The sequence below is a fragment of the Entelurus aequoreus genome, linkage group LG10 (assembly GCF_033978785.1).
Source record: "Entelurus aequoreus isolate RoL-2023_Sb linkage group LG10, RoL_Eaeq_v1.1, whole genome shotgun sequence".
NCBI classification, from domain to species: Eukaryota; Metazoa; Chordata; class Actinopteri; order Syngnathiformes; family Syngnathidae; genus Entelurus; species Entelurus aequoreus.
The window spans coordinates 68,795,651-68,807,970 of record NC_084740.1 but is presented as its reverse complement, the minus strand read 5'-3'; the positions used below and the strand labels follow the sequence as shown (position 1 = coordinate 68,807,970).

The 12,320-nt window shown below is 39.1% G+C and overlaps 1 protein-coding gene across 1 annotated transcript in view; it reads right to left on the bottom strand.

The window, feature by feature from the left end:
• The window catches only part of parp4 (poly (ADP-ribose) polymerase family, member 4), a 131,527-nt gene that overhangs the window by 23,125 nt on the left and 96,082 nt on the right, over positions 1-12,320 (bottom strand). Inside the window, exons 32-34 of the mRNA XM_062061526.1 lie at positions 10,808-10,864; positions 7,125-7,172; positions 3,502-3,558 (exon numbers count right to left, since the gene is read on the bottom strand). Of these exons, the coding sequence (XP_061917510.1) occupies positions 3,502-3,558; positions 7,125-7,172; positions 10,808-10,864 (162 nt within the window). The remainder of the gene's footprint in view (positions 1-3,501; positions 3,559-7,124; positions 7,173-10,807; positions 10,865-12,320) is intronic.

The following is a 12,320-nucleotide window of genomic DNA, read 5'->3' as shown; positions in this document are numbered from 1 at the left end:
CCCCCTGGCTTTTTTAGAATGGGCATTTGTGGGTGTTTTTAGTATCTTGGTTTGGCCTGTGTCATGACTACTTCCAGTACTGTTATGTCCTGCACTAAGCTGGGCCTTCATAGGGGCCTGGTGTTAGCTCACTTGAATGTATGCAGCCTGCGTAATAAGTATCAGGAAGTAGAGTGTATTATCAAAGATCATTTTATTAATATCTTTGCCATTTCTGAGACCCACCTTGATGATTCCTTTTCTGATTCAATTGTAGCCATTGAGGGGCTCTCAATTTTTAGGAAAGATAGGAACAGGTTTGGGGGTGGGGTGGCTATTTATGTTCAGAATCATTTATCTATCAAAGTGCGCAATGATTTGATGAGGGAGAGTATTGAAGCTATTTGTGTGCAGGTCTATCTGCCTTATTTGAAACCAATTATAGTATGCTGTTTCTATAGGCCTCCTAGTGCTGATGCTCTGTATCTGAAGGAGTTACGTGAGATGTTTGACAGGATATCAGATGAGAATAGAGAAATCTATTTACTGGGTGATATGAATGTTGACTGGCTGGGACAGGGGTGTACAAACAAAAATAAGTTACTATCCATTCTAAATGCGTGCAATCTGTCCCAAATTGTTGCCCCTCCCACGAGAATAGGTAGTAATAGTGATGGTATTATTATAGCTACATGCATTGATCATATTTATACAAATGTTCCGGACCAATGCTCCAAAGCAGTCTCGGTTCCTGTAGGTTTTACTGACCACAATATAATAGCTGTCACTAGAAAGACATAGGTTCCTAAACCTAAAGCGAAAATTATTTTTACAAGGTCTTATAAGAGATTTGATGAAGAATGTTTTATTGATGAAATATCCTGTTTAAATTGGAACGAGGTGTGCAGTGAGGAAGACCCTGAGGCTGCACTGGACTTATTTATGTTAATGTACATGAGTGTTGTGGACAAGCATGCCCCTTTGAAGAAGTTTTCTGTCAAAACTAAGTCTGCCCCATGGATTGATAATGGACTTAGAAGTTTAATGACTGAAAGAGACATGGCTAAAAAAGCCTCCGTTAACTCAGGTTTAATTGATGACAGGCATAAGTACTGTTCCTTAAGAAACCAGGTCACAAAGTTAAACAAACTGAAAAAAAGGGAATATTACAAACAGAGGTTATATGATGTGAGATATGATAGCAAAAACTTATGGAATGTTTTGAATGAAATCATAGGTAGAAAGAACAATGTCTGTATACCTTTTGTGGAATCAAATGGGTTGGTACTCACTAAGCCATGTGACATTGCCAATCATTTTAATAACTATTATGTTGACAAGGTATCTCAATTAAGGCATGGTATGCATATATCCAATAACAACAAATCAGCTGACCTCATTAGGAATATTATAATGGATAATAAGGACTGTGAATTCAATTTTCATCAGGTTGAAGTCAGTGAGGTTGAGAGGTTACTACACTCTCTTCCGGACAACAAAGTAGCTGGTGTGGACAACCTGGATAGTAAATTACTGAAAATGACTGCTGGTATCATATCAGTGCCTGTTTGTCATATTTTTAATAAATGTTTACAAGTGGGCCTGTGTCCAAAGATATGGAAGGTGGCTAAGGTTACTCCTCTATATAAGGTTACCAAATTGGCTTTCAATGAGGGCAATTCTAGACCAATAAGCATCCTACCTGGGTTATGTAAAATACTGGAGAAATGTGTGTATGCACAAATTCAAGCTTACTTTCAGTCAAATGGGCTAGCAACTGATTCTCAACATGCATATAGAACGGGCCACTCTACGTCCACGGCTCTTATACAAATGACGGACGATTGGCTTAATGCTATAGATAATTCTATGTTGGTTGGAGCTGTGCTGTTAGATTTTAGTGCTGCATTTGACGTGATTGACCACTCTCTTTTAATTGAGAAACTTAAATTTTATGGTTTTAATACTTCAAGTTTAATGTGGATACAGAGTTATTTGTCCTCAACATCACAACAGGTGTATCTTAATGGCAGCTTGTCTAATAGCAGAAGTTTGGATTGTGGTGTTCCACAGGGAAGTTGCCTAGGACCTTTACTTTTTTCTATATTCACCAATGATTTACCTTGGGCTACCGGGTGTGCAAGATTGGTTCTTTATGCTGATGATGCAACCTTATATCATGCTGCACCATCATGCAGTGTACTTAACGTAGTATTGAGTGAGGAACTAAAAGCTGTGCATGACTGGACAGTATGCAACAGACTTGTCCTTAACACCTCTAAAACAAAAAGTATTGTATTGGGGACTAGGCAAGGGTTATCTTGTGACCCAAAGTTGGATTTGAGGCTAGGTATTTCAACAGTTCAACAGGTCAGAAGTGCCAAGCTCCTTGGAGTGAAGCTGGACTGCACTCTATCCTGGTCAAATCATATCAGTGATATAGTTACAAAGATGGGAAGGGCTGTTGGTATTTCCAGGAAATGTGCTGCTTTTGCTGATCCACCTCTTCTTTGTCAAATTGTTAAGAGTTTAGTCTTGTGTCATATTGACTATTGTTCTACAGTCTGGGCGTCTGCTGCAAGTGGTGAGATCAGTAAACTCCAGATTGTCCAGAATAGGGCAGCAAGGCTGGTTCTTGGTTGTTCACTAAGAACCAAAGTGAACCAAATGCATGCTTCTCTTTCCTGGCTAACAGTGCAGAACAGGTTGTTGGCTAATACTCTTATATTGTTCAAATCAGTAACCGGTAGTAAAACTCCTGCTTTTCTCATGGCCCAAATAGTTCACAGTAGCACTATACATAATCACAATACCAGGGCATCCAGTGAGGGGCATTTTGTACTCCCTCGTCCCAGGAAGAATGCTTTGCGGAAATCTTTTATTTATAGATCTTTATCGCTCTGGAATAACCTGCCTCAAATTCTCACCAGCATTGAAAGTAAACAGGTTTTTAAAAAGAGAGTAATATTTTATCTGAGTTTTTAAATTAGTTTGCTTGTTGATGATTTGTTTGGTTTTATATTGTGTAGTTATATTTATATGGTAATTATTATTCTGTGACTGTAAATTGTTTGCTTGTTTTTTATTGATGCTTTTATTTTTTTTCTGTATTGTGTAGTTATAATTATATGCTTTTACTTGTAATTGTATTGAATTGTGGACCCCAGGAAGACTAGTGTGTTGTTGAGGCAACCAGCTAATGGGGATCCTTAATAAAAATCTAAATCAAATCACTCACACTGGACATTCAAGCATTTCAGTTCGGCTCGCGCATTTCCGCAGCTTGCACAAACATCATTCACACCGAATTGCACAGATTTTAGTTGAGTTAAGGGCTCCTCTCCAAATAGGTTTGTGATTGATGTTGTATTACTGTCTTTGCCAACGTTTAATGAAAATATTGCAGTTTTTGTTAAAATCCCAATCAGATAATCTGTATTTTGCTCAACCTCTCCCAGTGAGCGTGAAAGTGTACAGAATAATAATACTGCAAGACAAAAAGGGGAGCATGGAGACACAAACCTCGGGCTCAAGGGGTGAAGACAGGAACTCTTTCTTGTGTGATCTTTTCGCTGGACCCTGCAAGACAACATATCAACATCATATCATGTTACACAGAGGTTGGAGAGGAAACAGAGATGCTATTCCTAGCGATGCCGAATGTATATACCAGAAGAAAAAACTACAGTAATGTTACCAAACGGCCAACAATATATGGCTACTTTATTGCGACAAAAACTAATCAGAAGTGCAAATAAAAGCTTTTATAGAAGTTTATAGTATTGTTGACATTCAGAGCCGCCATTTTTTAAGCCAACTCTGAGGAGGAAATACGACCTAGAGGGGCGTTCCTGTTGTAATTTAGGACTAGGAACTGTAAAATTCCGACTTCCCCCCCCAAAAAATCCCAGATTACCAGGAATTCCAGGTTTCACCATCACACGCTCCACTCACCCTGGACATTCAAGCCAAAGTCTTTACGGGTTCCAAAATGTTCCTGAATATTAGGAATTCCGGATTTTAAACAATCTGGATTTTAAATACCACTGTTTTAACCGTTAAAGTATAAAAAAAGGTTTGGCTTGGCCTAGAATCGTTAAAAAAACTTTTTTTTCTTCCCAGATATTGCAGATTACCAGGAATTCTAGATTTTTCAGGACATTTTTCCCGTTGATAATGAATGGGCCAATTTTCTAACATGCACAACTCTCACATTTTTCAACCTATTCAAAACGTTCCACCATCCACACATTCCACTCACCCTGGACATTTAGGCCAAAGTGTTTCCGGGTTCCAACATTTTCCTTATTACCAAGGATTCCGGATTTTAAACACACTGCATTTGAAATAATGTTTTGTCCATTTTTCTTTGGACAAATTCTCCCCATTTTATTACGATTGGAACCGTTCAAATATCAAAACGTTCAGCTTGGGGAATCATTAAAAACATTTTTTTTTTCTTCCCAGATATTCCAGATTACCAGGAATTCTAGATTTTTCAGTACATTTTTCACATTGATAATGAATGGGCCAATTTTCTAACTTGCATAATTCCCTTATTTCTCGTCCGATTCGAACCGCTCCACCATCCCCACACTTCACTCACCCTGGACATTTGGGTTCCAAAATGTCCTTGATTACCAGGAATTGCAGATTTTTTAGCACCACTGTTTTTGCCCTTTTTTCTTTTGACTTCTTCTCCCCCAGTTTTTATTCGATCGGAACCGTTTAAGTATAAAAACGTTTTTTTACGTCATTTTCTCGCCAAATATCTCAAATTACTAGGAATTTCAGGTTATACAGGAAATTTTTCTCCCACGTTTCTCATCAGATTCTAACACACCCCACTCATTGTGGACATTCAAGTGAGCATGTTTCCCTTTTCTGAAAATTACCGGATTACCCGGAATTTCTCCCAATTGAAAATGAATGGGCAATATACAAACTTATACATATCCCATATTTTTTAAAGGATTTGAACCATTCCACCATCCAAACACTTCCTTGGTTCAGGACATTCAAGCCAGCCTATTTCCCAGTTCCGTAAAGACCCGGAAATACATGGAAAAGTTTGCAATTCAAAGTGAATGGCCAATTTACAAACTTCTACACATTCCACATTTCTCAACCGATTCCAAGCGTTCCACCATCCACACGCTCCACTCACACTGGACATTCAAGCATTTCAGTTCGGCTCGCGCATTTCCGCAGCTTGCACAAACATCATTCACACCGAATTGCACAGATTTTAGTTGAGTTAAAGCAGGGGTCACCAACCTTTTTGAAACCAAGAGCTACTTCTTGGGTACTGATTAATGCGAAGGGCTACCAGTTTGATACACACTTAAATAAATTGCCAGAAATAGCCAATTTGCTCAATTTACCTTTAACTCTATGTTATTATTAATAATTAATGATTTTTATCTTTGTGGAAACACTGATCATCTAAATGATTTCTCACATTAAATATATATAGAAACAGATAAATATCAATATGCAACACTTTATTTTTATATTTTCTCTAAGTGCACATTTTTCAAATTGAACATTTTCAAATGATCACTTCTAAGACAGTCTTGTGAAATCACAATATCCCATTTTAACTAGCTAGCCACTAACATTTTTTTTAAAAAATCATGAATTACTTTGCACCATGTTTGTACAAATAATAACTCATGTAAAATAAAAATTAAAATTTATGGAACATCATTAGTAATTTTTCCTGATTAAGATTAATTTTAGAATTTTGATGACATGTTTTAAATAGGTTAAAATCCAATCTGCTCTTTGTTAGAATATATAACAAATTGGACCAAGCTATATTTTAACAAAGACAAATCATTATTTATTCTAGATTTTCCAGAACAATTTTTTTTAAAGAAATTCAAAAGACTTTGAAATAAGATTTTAATTAGATTCTACAGATTTTCTAGATTTGCCAGAATATTTTTTTTGAATTTTAATCATATTAAGTTTGAAGAAATATTTCACAAATATTCTTCGTCGAAAAAACAGAAGCTAAAATGAAGAATTACATTACAATTTATTTATTATTCTTTAAAATAAAAAAAATAAATGTACTTGAACACTGATTTAAATTGTCAGGAAAGAAGAGGAAGGAATTTAAAAGGTAAAAAGGTATATGTGTTTAAAAATCCTGAAAACATTTTTAAGGTTGTATTTTTTCTCTAAAATTGTCTTTCTGAAAGTTATAAGAAGCAAAGTAAACAAATAAATGAATTTATTTAAACAAGTGAAGACCAAGTCTTTAAAATATTTTCTTGGATTTTCAAATTCTATTTGAGTTTTGTCTCTCTTAGAATTAAAAATGTCGAGCAAAGCGAGACCAGCTTGCTAGTTGTGGGGAGGCGGGGCCGGCGGACCAACGGCACCCGCTCCAAGATGGCGGCGAGGAGGCGTGGACGAGCGAGCGGCAAGGCGGGGCGCGCTGGGAGCGACGCCGCAATCAGCATAAGGTGCGTGGAGCGCGCAGCTGTGGACAGTGCAATCACCCTCTCGGACCGCAAAAAAGGGTGAGAGACGTGAACATCAAGGGAGGAGACGGAGAAAGACTGCGGACGGGAGGAAACCATCCTCTGCTGCCACGCAAACGACGGCAACGTGCTGCTGAAAAGCAGACGGCGGACGGGAGGAAACCATTCGTGTGCTCACGTGAGAAGAAAGGCAGCTGCTGAAAAGCACGCAAAAGACTCTGATTGAAATAATAAAGAAGTCTAAACCGTCTCACGACAATGTCTTCCCTGGATGGTCCTGAGAACCCGCACGACAGTTAGGACTGTCACACTAGTAAATAAATACCATTTAAAAAATAGAGGCAGCTCACTGGTAAGTGCTGCTATTTGAGCTATTTTTAGAACAGGCCAGCGGGCGACTCATCTGGTCCTTACGGGCTACCTGGTGCCCGTGGGCACCGCGTTGGTGACTCCTGAGTTAAAGGCTACTCTCCAAATAGGTTTGTGATTGATGTTGTATTACTGTCTTTCCCAATGTTTAATGAAAATATTGCAGTTATTGTTAATATCCCAATCAGATAATCTGTATTTTGCTCAACCTCTCCCAGTGAGCGTGGAAGTGTACTGAATAATAATACTGCAAGACAAAAAGGGGAGCATAGAGACACAAACCTCGAGTGAAAACCGGAAACAGTCCCTGTATGGTCCAGACTCTGAACTCTGCAAGACAACATATTCATGTTACACAGAGGTTGGAGAGGAAACAGAGATGCTATTGCTAGCGATGCCGAATGTATATACCAGAAGAAAAAACTACAGCAACGTTACCATATACAAACGCCCAACAATATATGGCTACTTTATTGCGACAAAAACTAATCAGAAGTGCAAATAACAGCTTTTATAGAAGTTTATAGTATTGTTGACATTCAGAGCCGCCATATTTGAAGCCAACTCCGAGGAGGAAATCCGACCTAGAGGGGCGTTCCTGTTGAAATTTAGGACTAGGAACTGTAAAATTCCGACTTCCCCCCAAAAAACCCCAGATTACCAGGAATTCCAGGTTTTCCAGGACATTTTTCTCATTGATATTGAATGGGCCAATTTTCAAACTTGGACAACTTCCACATTTTTCACCCGATTCGATCCGTTTCACCATCACACGCTCCACTCACCCTGGACATTCAAGCCAACGTCTTAACGGGTTCCAAAATGTTCCTGAATATTAGGAATTCCAGATTTTAAACAATCTGGATTTTAAATACCACTTTTAACCGTTAAAGTATAAAAAATGTTCGGCTTGGCCTAGAATCGTTAAAAAACCTTTTTTTTCTTCCCAGATATTGCAGATTACCAGGAATTCTAGATTTTTCAGGACATTTTCCCCGTTGATAATGAATGGGCCAATTTTCTAACATGCACAACTCCCACATTTTTCAACCGATTCAAAACGTTCCACCATCCACACATTCCACTCACCCTGGACATTTAGGCCAAAGTGTTTCCGGGTTCCAACATTTTCCTTATTACCAAGGATTCCGGATTTTAAACACACTGGATTTGAAATAATGTTTTGTCCATTTTTCTTTGGACAAATTCTCCCCATTTTATTCCGATTGGAACCGTTCAAATATCAAAACGTTCAGCTTGGGGAATCATTAAAAACTTTTTTTTTTTTCTTCCCAGATATTCCAGATTACCAGGAATTCTAGATTTTTCAGTAAATTTTTCACATTGATAATGAATGGGCCAATTTTCTAACTTGCATAATTCCCTTATTTCTCGTCCGATTCGAACCGCTCCACCATCCCCACACTTCACTCACCCTGGACATTTGGGTTCCAAAATGTCCTTGATTACCAGGAATTGCAGATTTTTTAGCACCACTGTTTTTGCCCTTTTTTCTTTTGACTTCTTCTCCCCCAGTTTTTATTCAATCGGAACCGTTTAAGTATAAAAACGTTTTTTTACGTCATTTTCTCGCCAAATATCTCAAATTACTAGGAATTTCAGGTTATACAGGAAATTTTTCTCCCACGTTTCTCATCAGATTCTAACACACCCCACTCATTGTGGACATTCAAGCGAGCATGTTTCCCTTTTCTGAAAATTACCGGATTACCCGGAATTTCTCCCAAAAAATACCCGGAATTTCTCCCAATTGAAAATGAATGGGCAATATACAAACTTATACTTATCCCATATTTTTTAAAAGGTTTGAACCATTCCACCATCCAAACACTTCCTTGGTTCAGGACATTCAAGCCAGCCTATTTCCCAGTTCCGTAAAGACCCGGAAATACACGGAAAAGTTTGCAATTCAAAGTGAATGGCCAATTTACAAACTTCTACACATTCCACATTTCTCAACCGATTCCAAGCGTTCCACCATCCACACGCTCCACTCACACTGGACATTCAAGCATTTCAGTTCGGCTCGCGCATTTCCGCAGCTTGCACAAACATCATTCACACCGAATTGCACAGATTTTAGTTGAGTTAAAGCAGGGGTCACCAACCTTTTTGAAACCAAGAGCTACTTCTTGGGTACTGATTAATGCGAAGGGCTACCAGTTTGATACACACTTAAATAAATTGCCAGAAATAGCCAATTTGCTCAATTTACCTTTAACTCTATGTTATTATTAATAATTAATGATTTTTATCTTTGTGGAAACACTGATCATCTAAATGATTTCTCACATTAAATATATATAGAAACAGATAAATATCAATATGCAACACTTTATTTTTATATACTTTCTCTAAGTGCACATTTTTCAAATTGAACATTTTCAAATGATCACTTCTAAGACAGTCTTGTGAAATCACAATATCCCATTTTAACTAGCTAGCCACTAACATTTTTTTTTTTAAAATCATGAATTACTTTGCACCATGTTTGTACAAATAATAACTCATGTAAAATTAAAATTAAAATTTATGGAACATCATTAGTAATTTTTCCTGATTAAGATTAATTTTAGAATTTTGATGACATGTTTTAAATAGGTTAAAATCCAATCTGCACTTTGTTAGAATATATAACAAATTGGACCAAGCTATATTTTAACAAAGACAAATCATTATTTCTTCTAGATTTTCCAGAACAAAAATTTTAAAAGAAATTCAAAAGACTTTGAAATAAGATTTTAATTAGATTCTACAGATTTTTTAGATTTGCCAGAATATTTTTTTTGAATTTTAATCATATTAAGTTTGAAGAAATATTTCACAAATATTCTTCGTCGAAAAAACAGAAGCTAAAATGAAGAATTACATTACAATTTATTTATTATTTTTTAAAATAAAAAAAAATAAATTTACTCGAACATTGATTTAAATTGTCAGGAAAGAAGAGAAAGTAATTTAAAAGGTAAAAAGGTATACCGGTATGTGTTTAAAAATCCTAAAATCATTTTTAAGGTTGTATTTTTTCTCTAAAATTGTCTTTCTGAAAGTTATAAGAAGCAAAGTAAAAAAATAAATGAATTTATTTAAACAAGTGAAGACCAAGTCTTTAAAATATTTTCTTGGATTTTCAAATTCGATTTGAGTTTTGTCTCTTAGAATTAAAAATGTCGAGCAAAACGAGACCAGCTTGCTAGTTGTGGGGAGGCGGGGCCGGCGGACCGACGAGGAGGCGTGGACGAGCGAGCGGCAAGGTGGGGCGCAATCAGCATAAGGTGCGTGGAGCGCGCAGCTGTGGACAGTGCAATCACCCTCTCGGACCGTATAAAAGGGTGAGAGACGTGAACATCAAGGGAGGAGACGGAGAAAGACTGCGGACGGGAGGAAACCATCCTCTGCTGCCACGCAAACGACGGCGACGTGCTGCTGAAAAGCAGACGGCGGACGGGAGGAAACCATTCGTGTGCTCACGTGAGAAGAAAGGCAGCTGCTGAAAAGCACGCAAAAGACTCTGATTGAAATAATAAAGACGTCTAAACCGTCTCACGACAATGTCTTCCCTGGATGGTCCTGAGAACCCGCACGACAGTTAGGACTGTCACACTAGTAAATAAATACAATTTAAAAAATAGAGGCAGCTCACTGGTAAGTGCTGCTATTTGAGCTATTTTTAGAACAGGCCAGCGGGCGACTCATCTGGTCCTTACGGGCGACCTGGTGCCCGTGGGCACCGCGTTGGTGACTCCCGAGTTAAAGGCTACTCTCCAAATAGGTTTGTGATTGATGTTGTATTACTGTCTTTCACAACGTTTAATGAAAATATTGCAGTTTTTGTTAATATCCCAATCAGATAATCTGTATTTTGCTCAACCTCTCCCAGTGAGCGTGGAAGTGTACTGAATAATAATACTGCAAGACAAAAAGGGGAGCATGGAGACACAAACCTCGGGCTTAAGGGATGAAAACCGGCGACAGTCCCTGTCTGATCCAGACTCTGAACTCTGCAAGACAACATATTCATGTTACACAGAGGTTGGAGAGGAAACAGAGATGCTACTGCTAGCGATGCCGAATGTATCAACAACGGACGCCGAGATGAGCGGTCGCACTCTCTTTCGCTCCCGATCGGGAATTCAAACAACTGCTCGGATTATCCCACACTTCCTCCTTTTTCTACTGTGGATCACGGATTTATATTTTAAACCTCCTCGGATACTTTACCTTCTTGAAAATGAGAGTCAAGAACGCGAAATGGACATACACAGTGACTTTTATCTCCACGACAATACATCATCGAAGCACTTTGGCTTTGGAGCTAACGTGTTAGCATCGTGCTTGACTGGCCATCGAGGCAAAGGGAACATGCCCCTGACTGGAAGGATAGACAGAAAGTCAATAATACTACTATTACTTCTACTATCAGGAGACACTGAACTCAACCCTGGACCTGCAACAACACGGTTAATGTTGTCCCGACTGGCGAAGACTAGCAATGCTACTGCTAGCGTCGCCATCGAAGCTAACTCGGCTACCGGCTCATCTCAGCTCAAGCTCACCTGTGCTCCAGCGATCGGCGGCTCGGCGGAGGACTTCGCCCCGTTCATCGACACGGTCGGAGGCTCGGCGGCGGCGGTGGAGGACGACCCATTTATCGGAGAAGGCATCGACTCAGCGGCGGTGAACGACGCAGCGGTGGCGGTGGACGGCGAACCAGTCATCGATGATGGCGGGGAACTGCACGAGATGGCGGGGGTCCATGCGGCCTCTCCCCGGTCCACGACGGTCGAGGACGCGGCATACACAGGATTTAGAGGCGCCTTTACAAAAACATTTTCGTTATTCTCTTTGTCCTCAAAAAAGCCCGCCAAAAGGAAATCCACCCCCAGCAACCCTACCTGGCCTCCCCCTGTCCCCCTCTCCAACTCCGCCCCTCCCCCTCCCTCCCCCTTCACCTGGAGGAAGATGCCTCTCTCTCTCTCTCCTCTCTCTCCCTTCTCTTCTTCAACAGCAATAACAACCAAGAACTTTTCTGGTCAGTACCACAACACAGCGGACTCTGATGCTCTTTTTGGTTCCAGTGGACTACACATCATCCACCTTAATGTGAACAGCCTCTCTGGAGCCAAACTCGACCAAATCTGAGAAATGTTCCTCAACACGAAGGTAAAAATTTTGTGTTTCTCTGAAACCAAATTTGATCAAAGTATTTCTGACTCAGAGATAGAAATAGAAAACTTTTCGGTTATCAGAAAGGATAGGAATAAACACGGTGGGGGCGTTTGTATGTATATTCACCAAGATATAAAATACATAACTCGCACTGATCTTAACCACAATGACCTGGAATCTGTGTGGGCGGAAATCAAATTTAAAAACGCTAAGCCGGTACTAATAGGGACTGTTTATAGACCCCCTAATCAGAGTGATTTCTTTGGGGCTTTGGAAGAATGCTTGACA